This window comes from Labrus bergylta, chromosome 5 (genome assembly GCF_963930695.1).
Source record: "Labrus bergylta chromosome 5, fLabBer1.1, whole genome shotgun sequence".
Classification (NCBI taxonomy): domain Eukaryota; kingdom Metazoa; phylum Chordata; class Actinopteri; order Labriformes; family Labridae; genus Labrus; species Labrus bergylta.
In genome coordinates this window covers 15530654-15553538 of record NC_089199.1, presented here as the reverse complement: position 1 = coordinate 15553538, position 22885 = coordinate 15530654, and the positions used below count along the sequence as shown (strand labels likewise).

At 38.3% G+C, this 22885-nt stretch overlaps 1 protein-coding gene across 2 annotated transcripts in view; it reads right to left on the bottom strand.

The window, feature by feature from the left end:
- Positions 1–22885, bottom strand: part of foxp1b (forkhead box P1b) — a 130466-nt gene that overhangs the window by 45183 nt on the left and 62398 nt on the right. For both annotated transcript variants that reach the window (XM_065954973.1, XM_065954972.1), the window contains exon 4: positions 7120–7230. In XM_065954973.1, coding sequence (XP_065811045.1) covers positions 7120–7230 — 111 coding nt within the window. The remainder of the gene's footprint in view (positions 1–7119; positions 7231–22885) is intronic.

Below are 22885 nucleotides of genomic sequence, written 5' to 3'. Positions count from 1 at the left end.
TTAGGCCTGCTTTAATTACAAATGTAAAGTGATTTATTGTATTTTACTTTTTAAATAATGCATTTGAGGTTGCCTACTGACAACTGGCCGGGGACTACAGCTGGAAGAAGGCTAAAGCCGCTCCTTTTACTGTACAGTTAATTAAATGGGACTGTCCCCAAAAAATAAACAAATAAACTGAACTAACCGCCAATTCACGCATATTCTGTGAACGCCACGGTACGTCAGCGCTACGGTTTTGCTCCTTCAGGCGGCTTTCTGAGGATGATTTGTTGATCAGTCGGTGCCTCTTTTGACGTAATGTTGATAAAGTGATGAAAAGTGATATGATCCAAAGTCTGTATACTGAGTTTTATTTTGAAATTGACCGGATGCTCTGTGCGTTTCCTTGTCTGACTTCCTGTATGGGTTTTCATATTCTGCCCAGCTTGACGCGTGCCTGCAGCATACTCTGTCGAAAAAAAGACTTGCAGCGTATTTGAAACGGAGCAGAGCGTAGTGGCGTTGGTGGCACGCTCCGGAGACGGACCGCGGCGCTTGTTGTGTGAAAAAATGATTAACTAGAGTGGCAGTGACTACGGCGTAGTGCACGGTGCTGATGGACCACGGAGTATCTGTGAATTGAGGATTAGTGTCAGAGTTATGTATTTCTCATTTAAGCCAGTGCAGACATTTTCTACGTTTGAATCTGGTGACCCACTCACTTGCAATGATAACTCTCCATGTTGTTGGTGAGTTCCATGTTTGTTTGTGTTTGTTGTTTCTATGTTTGATTTCAATAAAACAAGAGCATACAACTTTTGGAAGAGGTGAAATAGTCCCTCTGTATGTTCAGTGTTCCTGTACCTTTATACTGTTCTATTTACAGTTGACGTAATGTTAACAAAATGTTTATTTACAACGTAATACACAATATCATAAATAATAAATGAGGTATTCACATGAAGCAGAGTGGAGTTTCAGTAAGTCATGTCCAAGTCACCGGGTTCGTCCTAGTCTTACATTGATTTACTTTTATTATCAGTATTTTGAAACACATTTATTTTTGGAAATCTGTTTATGGAGATGATTGTATTTCATCTTGCAGAAAGTCTGCTTTTGTTTTCAATACTTAAACACTGAAGTGTTTGTGCAACATTAAAATAAGGAGAGAAAAAATTTGTTGTTTGAATATTTATACTTAATGGTATGACTGGAGTCAATAAGTTAACACTCATTAAAATATTTTTTTAATTATTTAACAACAAAGATGAATGCAAAAGTAACAGCAAACAAATGTCGATTTGACAAACACTAAGTTGATGCTGACTTGACGGAACCTCACATAGCTTTTAGTGTTTATAAATGCCATATCTGTGCATCCATCACTCCTTCCCTCCCTCTCCACATGGCATATGATTCACTTCAAACAAAGACGCTTTGACATCAGGATGTAGTGCCAGAGGACGACACAAAGATGCATCAAATTTTAGGGTGTTGTTGTGTGTATGTGTATGTATCTGGGTGAATGACTAAGTAGGGTGGAGGGTTGAGACAGTCTATGGTTGAGATGATTCACAGCTTGAAGGGAAAGATCAGAACTGAAATACTAGAGGGGTCCTGAAAATGATAAGTAGCTCCTAGTGCTGTGACTAGAGTCAATTTGACAGTCATCATCTTGGCTGAGGTACCCCGCTCTCCACTCTCTACTTAGCCGCATGGAATTGGGACGTATGACTTCATTCTGACAGCATTATCCCAAACCTGGTTCTATCTATCCACTACACATAATACATTTTTACAAAGTGACAAGAAAAACAGGCAGCAAAACAGACAGCTTGATCCTGGGGTTCAATGCTAGCACCGACCTTGGTTTTGATATGATCATACCTGACAGAGTTTATCACCTCAAAGGCAGACTTCCGTCACAATGCGGGTTTTATTACAACATCACCTTGAGACTTTTTAGAAACCAAAAATGATATACTCCTTCTGAAGATCACGCATGGAACTGATGAATAAGGGGATTTAACAGTTGGAGACACTTTGCAGACCGATAAGGGGACTTTTTCCCTAATATATTTATGGTGACAGCATATCCTAAAGGTAAAGAATCAAAAAGAGCAAATGAAAAATAAAAGATAATTTCATCCAAGAGTATAAGGGAGAAAACACTGCTGCTCAGTTAGGAATTTGCCAATTTTTTTTAAATGTACCATTAAAAGTCTGTATGTTTGATTTAACATTAAAGTAGCCAGGTAATTGGCTCTGTTTTGCTTTTAGAATATAAACAGGAAAATGATGACTCCCTGCTCCATCCAAGGGTAACTAACTCCAACTACAACCTCCCTGAAAGCTCATTAATTAACACCTTCTATCTCGTTTATTATTTGGTGCAAAATTCAAATATGCAAAGTAACATTTATGCTTTGGCTTAAAATCAACAGCTCATTGACTTTCGCCATGAACAGTTCACTATTCCAATCCTGGAAGTCAACGACCAGTTGATCGACAACAAACTCCCATTCAAGGCAAACAATGAGATAATTTTTTTCCAAATGACACTGAAACATTTTCTTCTTACTCTGTAAATGCAGATCAATCAATCAGTATAACTTTCTTTTTTCAAGTGCTTCATTAAAGCATTTGTCACCTTCAATACGGCAGACTGTTTTGGTGCTATGAACAACTTTAACCTCAACCCTCTCAACGACATCATTCAACTTAGCAGTAAAATCTTGAGTCTTAGACTGGACTTAGAGCAGCATCTACAGCAGAAGGAATATAAAGAAAGAACTAGAAATAGCCTCAGACACCTCACACACAACCAATACAAACCTTCAGGGCCAAGGTACAGATCTCTACATCTCAAGTCAAAGCAGCCATGGTGTTATGCCCAATCATCAGACTTAAGGCTAGTCTGGGTGCTTGACCCACCGCCAACACAATTATTATTTATTAAATGGACATTTTTAATCTTACTTATTCTTACTGGTGAATTTCTAAACTGCCTTTAAAATTTCACATGTTTTTAACTTTTCATCTTGTCAATTTTCTTGTCTTCATAGCTTTGTGTTGTGTGACGCTCTTAAATTAAAAAAAGTCATTTTCATAGGAAATGACAGTGGAATTAACCTTCTAATCCACACCTAGACAATAAATAAGCAAACCAACCAACACCCAAGTTAATTGCAATGCTTTGCTTTAGTTTAGCGTTTTTTGTTCAAATGTCTAATGGCTGTGTAAAAAACCGTTGATGCCTTGGCCATGTCTCTCTCATATATAATGCTAATCATTTTCTCACAGCAACTAAAGCCGGGAAAAACTTGCCAGTGGGCTATGCCATTTCCGTGAACTGCTGGGCCATTTGTCGTAGCGGTTTTGGGAACCTATAAATGCTGCCTCTGATATCCAGAACTGGCTAAGCGCACAGGCTGTGGACTAGTGCCCTGCAGACTTATAGACTGCAGTGTTGTGGCATAGATGTGTCAGAACAATAGTATGGCCAAACTACAAAACAGTAGGAGAGTGAGGAAAAGACTTCGCTGGGGACTTCTCAGCCTAAGACCTGTCAGATGTGATCTTGGCCCCTGGATTGTGCATCTCATCATGCTGTCCCCCAGTGGACCACAAATTAAGGATGTGAGGAGCAAATGTGGGGAGGGAGAACACCGGAGAGGTGCTGTGCAACTTTATTTTGTGTGTGTGTGTGTGTGTGTGTGTGTGTGTGTGTGTGTGTGTGTGTGTGTGTGTGTGTGTGTGTGTGTGTGTGTGTGTGTGTGTGTGTGTGTGTGTGTGTGTGTGTGTGTAGGGGGGGGGGGGACTGCTTATGGACCCTTTTACAACTGAACCTTCGACTGCTTAGGGTACTTGTTCATGTGCAGCCACCTAACTCTGATGTCACTCCGTTACTGTATGTCCACTATATATCCGTTTGTGCTTTTGTGTTTCTTCCAGGCTTTTGTGTGTAAAAATGAAATCCTCCCTCAAGTCCTCATAAAGTATCTCTTTGCCTTTACTGTAAAAAATAACTTGAGGGATTTAAATTAATATGTGTATTAATAAGAATTTTCTCTGCATTGTTTCTCAAAAATTATCTGCTGGAAGAACTCCAAGTGATGCACCTTTGACATCATGACTTTTCAATGCAAAATTGACAAGAAAATATTGATTAGTGTAATCAAGAAACAAAGGCAATCACAACATTCCAATAAATAGGTAGCTTTCATTTTTTCAGATATAAATTATGCTCTTTAAGATCAAACACAAAAGCTCTCAATAATAAGTTAAGTAAGGTATAATTCCCCCCCCTCCCTTATAAGCAGAAACTGTGAAAATATGTTCTGTCAGCATATCTTAACTCTCCTATATTTCATATCTGCTTCTACACAACATGGCCCCACAATCAGTGAACAAAACTTCAAACAGAAACATTCAAGCAGTGCCCAGAAATGGAACTCAAGCTGTTTGCTGGCCAATCTGCTCACTGTACCAATGTATGATAAATTAATAATAACCTCACAATCCTGGATAGGAAACAATCATGATAATAGTATTTATTACAAAGACAAAATGTTGAGATGACATCTTGATCCCAGTTGAATGACACATAATCCCCAAGAGGATGTGCATACCTGAATAAAATCTCTTGCAATGAGGTGTAGTTAACCAGCTAGGTTTGTGTGCAATGCAACAAATGAGCTTAATTTCCCCCCTCCCCCCAACATTTTTTCCTGTGGACTATCAGTGAGGGTCCGACAGTGTTGTTCCTAATTACCTTTTTCTCCACTCCTGATCCTGGCTGGCATAATTAGTTACCTGGGGCTGCAATCCAATTTGAAGTGATGACAAGAAAGTGATCCATGAAAAAGTAATAAGTTAAATCCAATTTCAGACTGCCACTAATTAAATGCACATGGAACTAATGAGTCAAACCCCACCATTTCACAGATAATGGTAATTAGCAGGGTGGGAGTTGCCGGCACTCAGCATTGTGCCACTGTAGGTGTGAAGCGCATAAGGTAATAGCCGCATGGGTTCTTTTAATCACACATGTCATTCTGTCAATGTAATTTACCTGCTTTTTGACCAGTCAAGTATGTTTAGCTGCTTCCCAGCCCGTCTAGCAGCTGTTTGTATATCTCATATGATTAAAGCACCTCTATGCTGCTGAGTATCCAGCAGAGGGATCTTTATCAAGAGCAAGAGCGGGCAGTGTGTGTGTGTGTGTGTGTGTGTGTGTGTGTGTGTGTGTGTGTGTGTGTGTGTGTGTGTGTGTGTGTGTGTGTGTGTGTGTGTGTGTGTGTGTGTGTGCTGGTTGGGGGGGGGGACTGTAGTTGAAGATATAAAACCAAAGAACCATTTAATGTGGATCAAGGATCCTGAGGCTTGTTTGATAAATATTTTTTTCTCTTGTGTTACATTTTGCAGATTTCTTTATGTCTAGATGTTTTGTGTATAGCGTGCTTCATTATTTTTCACTCGAATAAGAATGAATTTGAAAGTGAGTCACATCTCCAAAGTCTCTGCATATATCCTCTTGCCTAATGGGAAGACGGCTGAGATGAATGGAGCCGTGTCTGCAGATCAGGTGCTTTCATGGGTGTCAGCTTAATACATAGCCTCATGATTGTTGGATCATGTCTTTTGATAACCAGTTCAACATAGACTCATTATCTAAGCAGTTTGACAGCCTTCTGGTGTTTCACAACAAATGTTTGTTTGAGAGAGAGAGTGGGGAGAAAAGGAGAGAAAATAGTAAAGAGATTTAATACATCTCCCCACAGAACACGATTTTGCTAAAACAGCGTGTGTGTGTACGTGGTTAGTGTTTGTTTGTTTGGCAGAAAATGTAATGCAGAGATTCAAATAAAAACATTTTTTTGGACCTATATGGGTTTTTCATAATGGCAGTTTCTACCCAGCAAATTGCAACACCCAACATTAGAGCGCAGACAATTTGCAATGATACTTCGGTAGCAAGCCTGTGCTCTCTTTATAAGAACCGGGCAGGAGAGGGGAGGGGATGAGAAGAAGGGGAAGGGCCCGACTCTCTTTCAATAGCTGAGTGACAGCTTGGCCAAGCTCTCTGTATACATTAATAAATTTGAATTTTAATTTAGTCTTTGTCTGTAGGAGATGGTCTAGTAATTCACTATGTACCAACAACTTGTATTACGCTGGAGTCTGCTGTTCTGGTCCCCTCTGTTGACCTCTGCTGTACAATTCCCTGCTGCAAGGCTCGGGAAACCGTTTAGTTTGATCCTTCAACTTATTTGAATCCTGACAAATACATACGCAACTGAAAGGTCATCACAGTCATATTTCATTCACTGGTGTTTTGCGTCTGCGCAACAAAGAGCCTTTTTCAAAACCTGACATTCAACCTAGCGGCTCCAATTGCTCATTAAAAGCTGCTCCAATTGCTCATTAAAAGCAGTCCCCCAATGGGATAAATTATGAGCGTTTGTTTGTGTGTGTTTTATATATATAAGGGCTGTCAGCATTAACGCATTAATTGCAATGAGATTAAGGGCTGAAATAAATGCATTTATTTTTTAAATCCCATTAACCACGCGCTATTTTATGTAGTTATACACAGTGTGTGTGTGTGTGTGTGTGTGTGTGTGTGTGTGTGTGTGTGTGTGATCATATATTCACGTACACAGTCCAAATCACTGTTCCTTTTCCACTTTATCACTCCCTAAACTCATACTTCCCCAACCCAAGTCCTTCTCTATTCCAAATCAAAGTTCTCCAGCTTGATCATCTAACCCACTGAGCTGCTCTCTAGAGCCTCCTGTTGTTGGTAGGGACCTGACTCCTTAGTTTGTTTCTACTTTTCAGGTACAAAGTTTGGACAAGACATTGAGTTTCCTCAGCATGACATAACTCATTTCTCCAAGACTTTCTCAGTTCTCCCTAGTCTACCCTTTTCCAAACTGTTCTTGTGTCACAAAACCTGTACAATTTTGAAAATATCAGACAGGAAAGAAAAGTTGTAGACACCAGAACAAAACTGAAATGTTACAATTTTGATTATGTTTGATCAACTAAAAACCATATAATGCACCTTGATAAGTCTGGATTAATAAACAAGTAACACGTATCAATAACTGAGAATGACAACATATTTGGTACCTGCAGGCTTTGGTGCTTTTCGTTGGCTCTTGGGGATTTGCGGCCAGCGTTTTGTTGTGACTGCTGTTGATGTTGCTGCTGGAGGAGTATCTGCCGAGCCACTTGGAGAGCCTAATAAAGAGAAAAATAGATAAAGAAATGTAACAGTACATAGAAAAATATAACAGTAGATATCATGAAATGGAGTGTCACAGTTTATATGGAGTTTACAAGCTCAAGCAGGAGGACTGGTTATATTCTCTCACACATTCATTCAATTTCCTTCATTCAACTTGGCCACTCCCTCTCTACCACCTCCACCATCTCCCTGCTATGGTGATCGTCTGAATAATCCAACCTGATTCTGCTACAACCTCTCTCAACCAATCATCCTGCTGTGGTCAAATTTTTAAATCTGTTCTCTCTCTTCCACAGTCATCTTGTCATTTCAGTGCGATCCCTCCTCCTCCTCCAGTCACCTCCATTCCAGCTCAGCAGAATTCAGATACAGCCCCAGAAACCCACATCCTCATCACATCATGCATGCTTCTATCACCATCACCTCCAGTGTCTGGACCCCATATCTTCTCACGCTGTCTGCCTCGCTACCCCTCTGAGTGCATGAGGTCATCATGACAGAGTGTAATTGCCAAAGACGTAGCACAATTATCTTTTCCTAAACTGTTAAATAAATAATAATAAACTCTTACTTAAGTCTTTCCTGGTTGAACTGATAGAATACAAACAACATTTTAGAACTTTGTTTTATACTCTAGTATTTAGAGAAATCAATCTAAGGCGACATAGACAACCCCTCCACAAACATACAGTACATGAGACTGCAGGAGCTGGGGATCTGAGAGACGACTGACTGAGCCATAGCCAGCCCTCTGTGCATCTTACAGGTAGTAATCTTTATTAAAGCTAAACTTTAAACTTGATGTTAAATGCATAATATTGGATAAAAAAAACAACTAGTGGTGCTATGATTTTTGTGTTCGTCTACTTTGGATCCCTTCATCAGTGATTGTGTTAGTATACAGGCCGGTCCTCTGTGCTAAGGTGAGATAATGCTGATAAAATGTGGCAGATTTTAGTATTTTTATTTTACATTTCTATCTTTTCATATTGAAAGTTACTTGTGGAAAATGGCTTACTACATGTCTGTGTAAATGAAACTGCCGCTTTGTATGATTATGATGACGTGGATCTGTCAGTAAAGTTTAATATTCAATTCACCACCTCCCCTTCTATCGCTTATTTCCCCTGCCTCCAAAATGTTCGTACAGTTTGCTTATCGTGCGCACACCGTCAGGTTTGTTTTAAGAGATCACAAACTTAGCGTGGGAAGTGACATATGGCAGTGTAAGGCCCCGTTTTGTGCGTACCTGTAAGGTGTAGACAAGTCACAAAGACACTCCTCATAAGTGCATTTGAACCTGCAAACTCCCATATAAAAGGCGTTATTGTTGCTTTAAAAGGAATCACTTGACCTTCTAACAGGAACAGAAATGCAACGCAGTTACATGTTTATTGTTTCAACAACTCCCTTTTGCCTTACAATAAATAATCAAACATGCAGTCCAGAGCAAAACAAATGAGGAGAGCAGGAGGAGGGGGAGGGAGTGGTCTTGAAAACTCTCAGCAATACCAAGAAAAGTAAGCATTGTGTTCCCACAGTGAGCTGGCCAGCCTCACGCCTCCACCAGAAAACCATGTGGGTAAATAAAAGACCTCATGTTTTCTGTGATTCTCAGATGATTGCTCCCACAACAAAAACAAACAGTCAGGGGACAAATCATTTGAGAAGTTCAAAAAAAGTAAACGTATGAATGCTTTATGAAGTGATAGAAAGAGATGATAGCACAAAGAAGTAAACAAGAATGACACACAAACAATTCATCAAAAAATTGTGAAAGACTGAATAAGATACCAACAAAGAAAGTGTGAATAGAATACTCAGAGAACAGATCATTAGCAAGAGTTACAAGAACTGGTCTTCCAGTGCAAGTGAAGTCTGACAGTTCTGTCAGACAATGAAAAAGACTAAAAGGAGGAAAGACATTCAGAGTGAAGGTTGTAGTATAACAGCAGGTGGATGTATCTTTTTTTTATTTCACAGAAAGATAATAATGCTGGGGCAACATATCTCAATCTGCATTACTATTCTCCTTTGCTTTGAGATTTTTGTGGGGAACCCCTGCAAGCAAGTATACACTTAAAAAATGTGTATATTAAAACTGAGAGCTATGGGAGCAAGATTCACTCCAACACAAGTGCAAGCAATATTTACAATTTAGTCATCTAGAAATGTTTCCAGGGCAACGTTCAATCAATCAATTAACTATTTTTGTTTATATAGCGCCAAATTGGAAATAAGTTATCTCAAGAAGCATAACATATGTAGAAGGTAGTAGACCTAACTATTTGTTAAAAAATATTGAAACAACATCAACAAGAAGCCTGGAGTAGAACCATAGTCCAAAAATAGGCTTAAAATGGACTAAGTGACTGGTGGCTGAAACTGGAAATAAAAACATGATGTGCTAAACAGATTATGAAGAGGAAAGGAAGTGTATGAATGCAATATCTAATTGTGAAATAATGTCTTTCACAATGTGAAATGAGTTTTATGTTTGGATAAAATGTATGGTGCAAATTGAATTTAAATGTAGAGAGGATGCTCATTTTTTATATCACATTATTAAACATTTGTACACTTATTTTTTACATTGGAAAATGCCTTTGTTATATCAATCATTAATTCATGCTGTAATTCTGTGTTCTATCTCCAATTACCCTCGGTTAAAAAAAAGAAGAAGAAACTAGTCAAAATATCAAAGAAAACAACTGAAATGGGTGAGGTAGATTTCATGTTGTTTTAGAATCTCTAATAAGGTTAATAATATTATTATAAACATTGTGTCACTTACTTAAAATGACTTAGAAAGTGTAATGATGCTTATTCATAGTTTAAAAAAAAATCAAGAATGTCATTAACACCCATGGAAGATTTAAGTGTAAAGAAAACAATATTTTCTGCTTTCTTTTCCACTGTCGATGAGGCATATGCAGTGATTGGTGTGTGCTGTTTCTGTTTGATGATCACAAGTAAAAATATAAAGTGTGAAACTGCATTGTCAAACAATGGGTTGCTTATAATCTTCCAGTATACAGTATATTTGAATATTTGTATTATTATGCCTATTATTATTATTATACCAATGCTTTACTCAAAGTAAGGTTGTTTGAAGAATATTATTTTACTCAGGTTTGACAGTCAAAAGTGTCCCAACAAAGCAGCAAGCAAATTCTTGCAGTTTGTTGGGGGTCCACTTGAGGCTGGCTCCAAAAACTCATGAAGTCAAGTACACACCTCGTTCAAAAATTCCCAGATTTTACAGCAGAAAATTAACACAATGAGCGTCCGGTGCCCACCGCCGCCACAGATGGGAGATGTCATTTCTCATCCATTAATCTTTACAGTCTATGGTCCCAACATGTTGGCAGAAAAATGTTTTGACTCATTCTAGTTCTCTGTTTGTCTACATCCTTTGGTTATAGCAAAGTTATGTGACATGGCATTATCACAGGATTTTGTTTAAGTAAACAATCCCATTGGAATTGCAAACTGAGTTTCTTTGCACATTCATTCACTGTTTGTGGGTGGACATGTACATTAAACATACATACATATAGAAGAAGTGTTCCCTCCAGGTGCACATAGCAAAGGTTATATTAGCAACAAAGCCAGTACAATTTGGGATCCTTTCAGTTTCAGTCCTTTTCATGTTCCCCTTTTTTAAATGTGTTTAAAGTTCACACCCTCTTCCCTATTTGAATGTAACTTCCTCCATAAACAACAGCCGTTTCATTTAGATCTACTTCACACCCTATTAGTGAAGAGAGGCAGGAACCTCTCTTATGTCCCTGAGCTATCACTCTGTGATAAGGAAACAGCTAAGTACTGGATGTCTTTATGTGCAGTCTGCTCATGTGGATTATTTACAGGCTTTGGGGTTTCCTGCTGCTAAAGCCAGCTCTGGGTGTCTTACAAATCCCAGCTCAGAGCTTTGCAACATATTCAAGCATGCTCTCTGCTGTATCCGCCACCTTTTTCCCACCGTGTCAAAAAAAAAAAAAAACATGTTTCACACGTGACTGTTGTTTTCCTAATTCCTTGTAATTTGAGGTAATAAGCAGAAACTGTAGCAGAAAGCAAAATTGAACTGTGCATAAAAGAAAGGGTTCTCAGAGAATGCCTTTATTAACCTCACACATGAAGGACACATATAGCTGTCATAACATTTTTCAAATGACACTTTCGTAGAAATCAAATGTGATAAAAAAAATAATAAAAAAAAAACAGGAGAAAATAGAAATGATCCTGATAAGTGTTAAGGAGTGAGCTTCGGGGGGATATTAATCAGGGGGTGGATTTGGTTTGTCCCTCCTCCTTCACTATCCTCTTTACCTTAACCCCGGGGAAAACATCATGAGGTTAAGGAAAGATGTTAGGAGAATTCATAAAGGACTACGGGAAAGGCGATCGCGTTCGTCTGACAATCCGACTGCATTTCCACTAGGCGACGTAACGACGGCGGAGGTTATTGGCGTGGCTCTGCCGTGGTGAAACTACAATTTTCCGAATATGGACTACTAAAAGCGCATTAAAAAAAAAATTTCCCCTGTGCCTTCTTACCGGTGAAATAATCCTAATTACCACAATATGTTGAATAAAACATCATCTGGCTAAAAATGTCTTTTGTCTCTTTTTCCTGAAAAACAGTGCTCTGTGTTATGGTGATTATAATCTGATTACATGGCTTTACATAATAGCTTAAGCTCCACCACACAAATCAGTAAGCACTGTGACATGGAGACTTTATTGTACTTTGAAGTTGCTATGACTGATACAGGCTGTGCATGCGCAATGTGACAAAATAGTGGATTCTCTTTTCGGTCATCATTAGTTTTAGTGAACGGTCGGATGCGCGAGTCGCTTTGAATGTTGCGGCTGCAAGGAATTGTGGGACGGCATCATCTGATCTCCGTTCATAAAGGATGGTCCAGTGTACCCTATGCTAAAGGAGGAAGCATTGACGCACCTTTTCTTAGCTTTTAGAGAATTTGAACGGCAATTATCATGGCCGCCACTTAGATGCTTCTGGGTCATTTCACTTAGTTAGGAACCTTCCTAAGCAATTCAAATGCACCCAGGGTCTCCATTTGGAAGTAGACATAGAGAAATGGGCCAGCATTGTTTGTTCAGAACCCATTAAAAGAAGACCTCTGTAGTATTATGACTGTCCAGCTGCCCTGGCCTACGCAAATGAAAAGGTTCAGAGCGGATAGCTCCTAATTGCTCAAAGATGTGCGAGAAGGTGTAATTGGATAAGGGATGTTCATAGTGATTAATTTCACAGTTGGTTAAATTGAAATTCTGACCAGTGTTGTAGTCTTAAGTTAAGAAAACACCCAAAAATCTGTCAAAATGTATCATAATTTATTTTAACACAGCTAAACACAGGATCACAGTGGCTAACTTTAGCAGTAGTAGCACCACTAGCCTTACATGCAGCAAAGGGCCGAGGTCGGATTTAAATCCAATAGCCACTGCAACAAAGACTACATACATGGAGTGTACAACATAGACTTTCCAGCGTCCTGGTTGGTTAATGTTTAAACACAGCATTTGACTACCATTTTGGGCCTGAATTGAAAACAATATTAACAGTTAGTTAAACTCACTAATAATCCTAATGCCAACTATAGGAAGGGTGCTTATACTTTTATCATTTAGTCAGCTAATCATGCACATGCCTAAACTGGACCACTGCGGAGAGAACTTGGAGAGAAGGAGAAGTGACCAGATCTGTAGCCTATGGTTGAAAGTAAATTGATTATGGAATACATGTCATTTAAATCTAAATGCATGAGCACAGATAAGCAATAAGGATCATGTCTATTTATTAACTCTAATTTAGTTTTTCTCTCTTCCTTAGACATTTATCTGGGATGCAAAAAAGTAAATACGTTTTCTAAGAAAGAAGGTGTAGTGTGTTTGTGTGCATGTGTGCAGGCATGCATATTTGTGTGAGTATGTGTGTACATGCATGGATGTGTGTGTGTGTGTTTCAATATGAGAATAGAGAGGTAAAAAGGAAATAGCAAGAGAGGCGAAAATTGCAGAACAAAAGCGGAGGTTGGAGGTGTTGCAGAGGTAAGGCAGTTTGGGTGTTGGAGCCTGGTACAGAGAGGTCAACCCAAATTCAACCCCACCCTCTTCACCCAATCTGGCAAGGTCAGATCAGCTATGTAGGCCTGACAGCTTCCGGTTGCTGTTTGCACTGATTGTTTGAATAGTACAGACTTGCTAAGCCAACAATTTAACAACAAATGGCCAAAGGCCTCTATTCAAAGTGATTCGCAGCAAAGCTGTAAACAAGCTGCAGACAGTATACAAAGACATAAAAATTACTAACATGTAAATCACATAGATTCCTAGAGGTGCACATGCTGCAAAAGGGAGAATAGTACATTTGCATGCTGAAAACAGAAACTTTATTTGCCAGCAATGATGCAATCTAACACAGTGATCTATGATCTAACATGCAACACATACAAGTGAGCAGATATAGGTGTTAGCATTGTCTGATACCAAACAACTTTTTATGATTTAATAACTGAGCAGTCTTGAATTAATGTATACCATTATTGAGAATACCATGTTTTTATAGCGTAAATGCAATGTAAACTCGTCCTTGAGTACAACAGGAGTTATCTTCTAAATATTGTTTCTCTCATGAGTCACGCTTCCACCTCAATTACGCCTTTCAACTTCATAGTCTCAGTATGATTAAGTGGCAGTTAAAATCATTCACATTAATACACCATTGTGCATCTGGTGCTAAAGGTAATTAAAGAAGTAAATGACTCATAAGAATAGACATATTAGCCACAAAATGAACGGCAACTGGGCTGCCTCATGAAAATATGTACCATTAAGATACTGCATTTTCTTATTGGGGTAATCAGCTCCACTAGCCTGATGCTGATTTAATCCACTCCAGCGGAAAGTCTTTCAGCGCACAGCTGCGTGTCACTGTCTGTCTTATGTCTACTCACCAAGAGAAAAGGAATTGTAGAATAGTATAGCCTTTGAAACGCCATTTAAATGTGCAGAGGTCTCATACAGGCAACTCATTCAGAGGAGCAGTCAATGCATTGGTTTCATACAGAGGCAAGTAGGGAGTAAGAGAATGAGCAGTAGGATGATAAAAATCTTAAAAGAGTACAAAAAATAAGAAGGCAAAAGAGAGAACAATATGGGAACAATGCAGAGGGCAGATCTCAGCAGCCCCACTCTCCCTGACCTTAGCTTTTGTTCTAAGCATTTGATGCCTCAGGATGCCCACCATTGAATACAGCAATAAAATCCATCAAGGTGATAAAGTGGGAGGAAAAGAGCACATGCATGCCAACTGTGCTGGGTACTTAGATGGAGTACACATGCTCCCCCCCTATTGCATCTCCATTGGAAGTGTTGCATCACTTTGTAGCAATGAGTGGTGTGCTTGGGAAAATGGGTGCTACCAAAAGCCCAGCGTGAGACCCAGAATACTGTGAGCAGATTTTATCATGCATGAATGATATTGTTTAGAATGGGAAGATCTATTTGCCCTGGTCTCATAGACGGAGGACTCAACATTTTTGATACACTCGAGACTTCCGGGATACAACTAGTAAAACCCTTTATCTGCCAATTTAGTTGTGTTGAATATAGATGAATGGAATCCACACGCAGCTGTAAAATAGTACTTGAAGGGGAGGAGAGGGATGAGACAACTGCCAAGGCTATGAGCTTTAATAGTTAGTAGTAGAATTGTATAATTGTAGTTATACCCCACACGGTTTAATGATTAACTGCATGTGGAATTAAAAGCAACTCATGAAGATGAATAATCCAAGGAATCAGTAAAAAAAAGAAAGCAAGCATGACACTTCCAACATCTAATTTTGCCTTAAAGATGGAATATAAATTACATCTGCCCAAAGAGCAGATGAGTATCTCCTAAAAGAGCTATGTTCATTTTAATAAGATGCTAAAAGCAGAAATCTCTCACTTGCGAACAACCTTTTTTTAAAATATGTATCTTGCATCAAACAGCTGTGTCATAGAATTTTTGGAAAGGCTTACTGTGATTTGAAACTTTATATATTTTCCCACTGAAGCTCACTGCCCGTAACTGTCCTAACTTGTGAAAAAAAAACATTTGAGCTGCTAAGGGAACATTTCCTGCATATATGTGTGTGTAGTGAGAGTTCCTCCAAAGGAGAAGCTTTTTCTATAAATCATGGGCCTGTCCAATTGGCTATGGATTGAGTTGCAGCAAGGAGAGACATCTCTCTGGGAATAGCACTGTCTCTGTTGAAGTCATTCCAAGATGGGTAATATGATCAGATGCCGCCAGGAATAAAGGCAAGGAAAAGAAACAGAGAGAAAAAAATGATTTCTCCATCCATAAAAAGGAGTAATCTCTAGCGGGGTCAGATACATCACCTGTCATACTGGACTGTAATGTGTTCTGGTCTCACAGGTAAATGATGTGATACATGGTGTGTCTTGCTTTTGGGAGGTACAAGAAATATATTTTTTTAATATTATTTTTGTTTTTACTGGGAATAAATGTGTATGTATGGAGAACAAAGGATTGTCACTTCTGGTCACAAGGAAGATGAAGACCCTTTAAAAAAAAATAAAAATAAAAAAGGTGCCCGTTTTACACCAGATATAGAAATATTTACGGCTTGGTTAAAATAAAAACAGGCTGTAATAAGCTCTTTTCTTTATTGAGTACGGATGGTATTATTTTATTAACATATCTGTTTTGATTGTATTAACGTTTAGAGTTATGCGCACATTTGCATAATTATGGGCATGGTTGAGTTGACTGACAGGTTGGTGGGTTGTAGCTGTTATAGGTGGCTTAAGGCCTGCCTCAGCTCCATCTCTTTACCAGTTATTAGACTGATTGAAAGTTAGAAGGAGAAGGAGAACCCTTCCAAATACAACTACCTCCATTGTTCAGTTTCAAAACGACTCTTCAGAAACCAATGAGTGACATCACTGCAAGGTCGTCCATGTTTAATTACTACAATCTACAAAAAAAAGCAGAATTGTATTTTAATCTCTTTTTTCTGAGCACAAGGATGTTTTTTTTTTTGGTTTTTTTTTAAACCATCGTTAATTTACAGCAAGTCATTATTCTCTCATTAGATTACCTGATATTATAATAATGAAATATGTCATTAGTGAACCTCCAAAGGGTAACCCGGGAAGAGCAGTATCTGGTCCAAAGTGTGTGGCAAAACAATTGCATTTGATTGAATCAATCAAATAAAATGAACATGTTTACATCGGGAATGCACTGTCACTTTTTTTTGGTAATATTTTTCGAAAGAACGTTCCTAAAAATACTCTTCCTAATATCATTTACAGAGCCCTAACCAAATCAGCTACAGCAACAGAAGCTATTTTAAACTTTTAAAAATAGGCAGAAAACCTTTAACAAAATTTAACTGACATGATGGCGGCCACCTTCTTCCACACAAATGAGCATCAGAAAAATAAATGTCTTTTTTTTTTTTTTTTTTTTTTTAGAGAAAGCAGGGAAATGCTGAGATTTATTACCTAACTAGAAACTGACTGACTGCCACAACACAAGTAACACACAATCAATTCCTTTCATGCTACCAAGACTTTTGGTCTCTGGCTTCTGTTATCTGGTCCCAATAGTATTATGAAGAAGGATGTGAAGAGACCAGAATACAGGCTTCAGTAAATATTGCAGAAGATGATGATCATAAGTCAAATTAAGTAATGGTATAAGCTTGAATGACTTATCACCATCCCCCTTTTCAGATAATGATATGTACCAACTGTTGGTGTGAATACGGTTTAAAAGTAAAATTCTGGTCGCAGAAGTAGCCCAAACAACAAGCTCTGCAGGAACCAAGGGCATGTGGGCTATAGAGCTGTTGGTGTGGTGGGCGGGGGGGATGACAGACTGCTGTTCAAGTCCATTAGCTGCTATGTGAGAGGGGTGCATCTAGCAGCACACGACCTGTGAAGAATCTTAGATCTCACTCTATCTTGAAATGGGGATTGCTGCATTAATTCTAGGAAACTGTAATCTCTCAAGCAAATCAAATTACTCTCATTAAGCGCTAGAAGAAAACTGCTACTGTTAAATGTATGTATAAAAAGTATTTATTACCAATAATCACCTATTTAACATGAGGTAGCACACAATGGCTTTTACTTTTGCTGATTAAGTTTAAAATGGGGAAACAAGATAGGGCACATGCTCACAGATGCATATACTTGGCACTGGGACACACACTTACACAAACACACATGCAATCGTACACACAAACACACACACACAGACACACACAGACACACACACACACACACACACACACACACACACACACACACACACACACACACACACACACACACACACACACACACACACACACACACACACACACACACACACACACATACACATCCACATCTCGTGAAGTTTATGAGAGCGGTTGATGCAGTGATTAAAGGGGTGGAATGAGGGATACAGTGCTTAGGGGCCTTGGAGAGGACATGCCTCACCTAGTCATAAAAACACACCTCTGTCTTTAAGCTAGCACAAGAATCACCATGAGTGGGGTCATTTGGAGGTGAACTGCAAAATAATTTACATGTAAAGTAGAACATGTCATCACCCAGACAGTGCGCTTGCACTCATAGTGTTACACTTTTACTTGGACTACTGACCGCCACATATTTGCATTGTTGAGTATGGTCTAACTAACCCATGACAAGCATTTTGAACAATGCTTTTTCTGAAATACACAGAGCTGCATTGTACTATATCTTTGTATATTTGTTTATCTATCTAGACTAACTGATCTACTATACTATTCAAGCATTAAATAAAGCTGAACAACTTTGTGAGCATAATGACTGTGATGGGATGTGAAGTCTTTGCTCTCCTTCCAAGAAAGGATATCTTTCCTCAAAGCATACTCTACCAGCTATGATGTCCTGGCTGGTAAATGGGATAACTACATATACCTCCATCCTGTTTCAAGTATTTTATTCTTCTTCCACCAGTTAATTACATAAAAAACAGTACACAAAACCACACCAAAGTGATAAAAATAATTTGCCTAGGCAAATTCAATTATGACTAGGGGTCAGTGGTTCAATCATTTACTGTTTCAGCATAATTACCTGATTTTACTTTCCCTCATTTTTTCTTATTCATTAGAGACGCTGATGCTCATGCAAACACACAAGAAAAAAATTACTTTTTTGTTATCATTCAAATTAAGCATCAATTCCTGAGAGAAAATTTCTTTCAACTACAATGGAGCAAAGCTAATATGGTCTAAAAACAGTCCCCTGAAGCAATGTAGGGGAATTCTATTAGAAGCCAACCTACATAGTGTTGGTTTCAATTAGATTTTCTTAATCAGATAATACATATTTTTTAAAACATCAATTACAACAAAACATTTGATCGTTTAGAATATGAACACTGATTGGTCTTTTAACAGAAACATGTATAAGGTCAGGTTCAGACTAACTATCAGGTCCCTTGTGAGGCTTGTCTTCCCTGGCACATCATCTGATTAAAATATGAGCCATGGCTTTAACTCCGAAGTTTTAAAGAGACTTGACAGAAACACACATATAGAGGTGGGTAACTTTATTTTTTTCCTTTAGTTTCTAATTTCTTCATGCTTGGTGGTGAATCAGCAGAAAGATTTCCCACATTGGGGCGCTTTCCCGCATGTCATTCCCAACTCTCTCTCCCTGCTTTCCGACTCTATCCACTTTCCTATCTCTCCATTAAAGGCACAAAAAAGCCCAAAAATAAAAAAAAATCTAAGATTTCCCAGATTGCATTTGCCAGGAAGGGATCATTCTCTCTGTTTCCAGAGAGGCTGCTGGGGTATACAAATACATGAAGCTGAAGCAGGAGCATTTTAATTCATGCTTCTACAGGCAGGGCAATTGAAGGTATAGATACATTTTTAGAGTTCCCGAAGCAGTGAATGGAATCAACACAAAGGTATCCATGGCCTAACATTCATATGACGGCAGCTTACCCCTGAACAGGACCTCCCCCCTCCAAAAAAAAGGAAGAAAAAACGTTTTGGTATACACTACCAGTCAAAGGTTTTAGAACACCCCATTTTTTCAGTTTTTAATTGAAATTCAAGCAAAAAAACTGAAAAATAATGTACATTTCAGAATTATACAAAAAGGCCTTTTTCAGGGAACAAAAAATGGGTCAACAACTTAAAGCTGTTCTACAACAATGGAGGTTGATCAAGCCTTGAAAGTTGCTGTTATAGCTGCCAAACGTGGCTACTTTGATGAGTCAAAAGTTTAGAATACATTTTGGTTTATGAATTGATTCCATGATTTCTTTTTAATTTCAATTGTTAATTTGTTACATGCTTTTATTTCAGAGTACAGTGAGACATTAAACTACATAATTTTCAATAAAAAACTGGACAAATTGGGTTCTAAAGCTTTTAACCGGTAGCGTATACGTGCCATCATTTTATTTCAGCAGAACCTGAACATAATGCATTTGCTGCCATGGTAGGTAGGTAAGAGTTAAGTTTTGTACCGAAGTCAGACATGAGCAACTCGGTACGCATTAATCCCAAAAAGTTTCAGGACCGTATGCCTTTTAGAGTAAACGTCTGTTTCTGTAAAATAAATAGACTTGTTTTTCATAAGCAACATTCTGCCAATAAAATGGTCAAATTAAAAATAGAATGTGCATCTTTCCTCACTTCGTAATAACTTTGTAATCAGCCTCTTTGTCTCAACGGCCTGCTTTAAAGGCTTAACAAGCAGAACAGCTTAGGGGGGAGTGTGGTAAGATTAGACAGTTTTTTCTTATGTGGTTCTCCAAGCAAGGAAAAATGAGACGGAAGTACAATGAACATATTTTCTTTTATTTTGGGATGTTGCCTATCAACTGAAAATGTAAAAGTGCTTCTAAATTCTGACAAAAGGCCTTGAAAATATGACTTTAGAAAAAAAGTACTCCAGTGACTAAACTTACCCCAGACTATGGGTAAATTGAACTGTGTCAGTGGGTAAAATTAGTCATCTCAGGGTAAACTGATCATCCTATTTCGCTAATTTGAATGCAGGCATCATTTAAAAAAAATAACAATACTATTTTGAAAGATTTATCTAATGACACATTTACCTTTCCAAAGGATCTTGTTAAATTTTTAAAGCGTTCTTAAACAAAACAAAACAAACCAATTAAAGTTGTATAATTAGTTTGATATCCTTTTTTTTTTTACATTGCTTAACAAACGCTTTAAACATTGCTGTAAAGTGAGGGCAAGGCCATCCTCAGAATTTCCGTGCCCCCATGAGGAAATTTCACATTGGGTCCCTCCACCACAGCCTTGGTCCCTATATTACTATAACCACACCTTCATTATGCAAATAACCCATTCAAATATTTAAATTATATTCCCTTTAAAATGCACACTAGTGTTCTCTTTATAAATCTTGTAGTTACAAATATCTGATGCACAAAACCCAAAGTTGCCAATATTTTTGTACAATTAAGACAGTGTCTAATTCAGATCATTTCTTGTCACTGAAAAGAGAAGAACACCATTTATTGTTGTCATGGAGCTTGAGTTCTAAAGGCCCTGACACACCAAGGAGATCGTTGGCCGTCGGTGAGCAGTGGTCACCCTAGTTTTTGCGGTGTGTCCAGCTCCATCGTTACCCATCGGCCTTCTTTTTAGAATCGCCGTCAGTGAGAGGAATCAATCTGATTGGCTGTTCAGAGGTTTAATTTATCTCCAGCTCTCGACAAAGATTCAGGAAAGCCCCTTGAGGATGCCGCTGTAGTATCCATGCTTTCACCCATTAGTGCAGTTCCTCCTTATTTGTCGCCTCCGCCTCTTCTTTTCTTTTTCCACTAAAAGACCAAGGGCTGACAATGCCATTGCCACTTTCAACTTTTTATTAGACATTATTCTCAATTAGTAGGCTACCTATAATACAAGTGATGGCCGACAGAGGTGTGAAAATGGTCTTCTCGTATCATAACAATGGACTACCACCGCCTGCCGGCATGGAGAGCTATTTCCTCTCATGCATGCGCAGAACATACGTGGTGGTTGGCTTAGAAATAGTCCATTAAATGTGGAATATGCATTAATGTGGCTTTTACAGCTTTGATCAAAATGAATCAATAAGAGGATGGACCAAATTTAGATTACCATTTGATTATTACATTTTCCTTACATTTATCTTATCAATTCATAAATGAAGTGTGTGAGGAGAGAGATGGTGCCCCTAGTAGAAATGCTGCTGAGGTGAGGGGCTGCAGAGTCAAAGATGTATTTTCTGACATGGTTATCTTGTCATTTAACAGGTAGAACCATTCAATCAGCCAGCAATGGCTGGGCACAGGCAGGCAATACTCTCAAATCCCCATATTTCTGAGGAGATGTAAGCGAGGCCAACTGTCTCTCTATTGGAAAGTAAGGAGACAACAAGCCAGAATGTGTCTTACTCCCACCACCAGATCAAAGAACAAAGCATTTATATGCCATAGACAGCCTGACATTAATAATAATAACCGTGAATTAAAAAATAAAAGCTTGACTGTCCATTAACGGGACATACCGATTAAAAAAAACTCAACCTTGCATAGGAGTTGAGATTTCCACTGATTTAAAAAAAATATCTTACTGAAATGTATTTTATTAAAATTTAAGAGAAATTTGCATTTAGCACAAGGGATAAATAAATATAAAGTTGAGTATGGACATAGGAGCTCAGTAATTAGGGGTAGACATTGCTGTGGTGGAAAAAATTGAAAAATGAACCGACTAGTTTGTTTCTTCCCTTGCTGCCCTACAGATATCTTACATTATTCAATCCAAAATAGCATCTTTCTGGTTCTTACTTTTCTTTCTTATGTTAATGTTTAATAAGAGCCCTTGGCTATCTATGGGCACAATTATTAGATTTCCGCTGAGAGAAATTGAAAAATTAATCATACTCTCAATTTTGTGCTTCTCTTATCCATTGGAAATGGCTCTAAGAGCTGTGGCTTCTTCCCTGTCAGAAGCATAATCTAATGACAATTAATCTGCTTCCAGGGATAGGTTGCTTCTGCCACAGAGACAATTGCTTCAATAAACACAACAAGCTGATTAGCTATATGCTGGTACTTGTACAAAGCTAAGCCTGTTAAGTGATGATCATTACAGAGATGGTCTGAAAAGGAAGAGTGAGCATGTGTTAAAATATACAAACTATTATCCGCAGTGGCATATTGGCGATTCATCCCACAGGATGTTGTTTCAATAAGTGCTGGCAGTTGGCCTGAAGCACATATTATCAGCCAACACATAAACACGCTAAAACACTCCCTCGATTACACACAGCACCCTATTAGGATTCATATGGACTGACAAGAATTGCAAATATAAAATTGGTAAGACCAGGTGTCTTGTGCTTTCTTTTTCTTTTTTTACTTTTATACAAGTCAATTATTTATATGTGGGCTTGGTAGGATTTCCATAATCCATGTTTTGACCCTTGCAATTACTGCATGCAATCTATGACAACACAGTAAACGGAATATAAAATATCTGCAGAAAATAAAAAACATTGAATTCAAGCTGACAGAGAAATTTATTCAACACACTA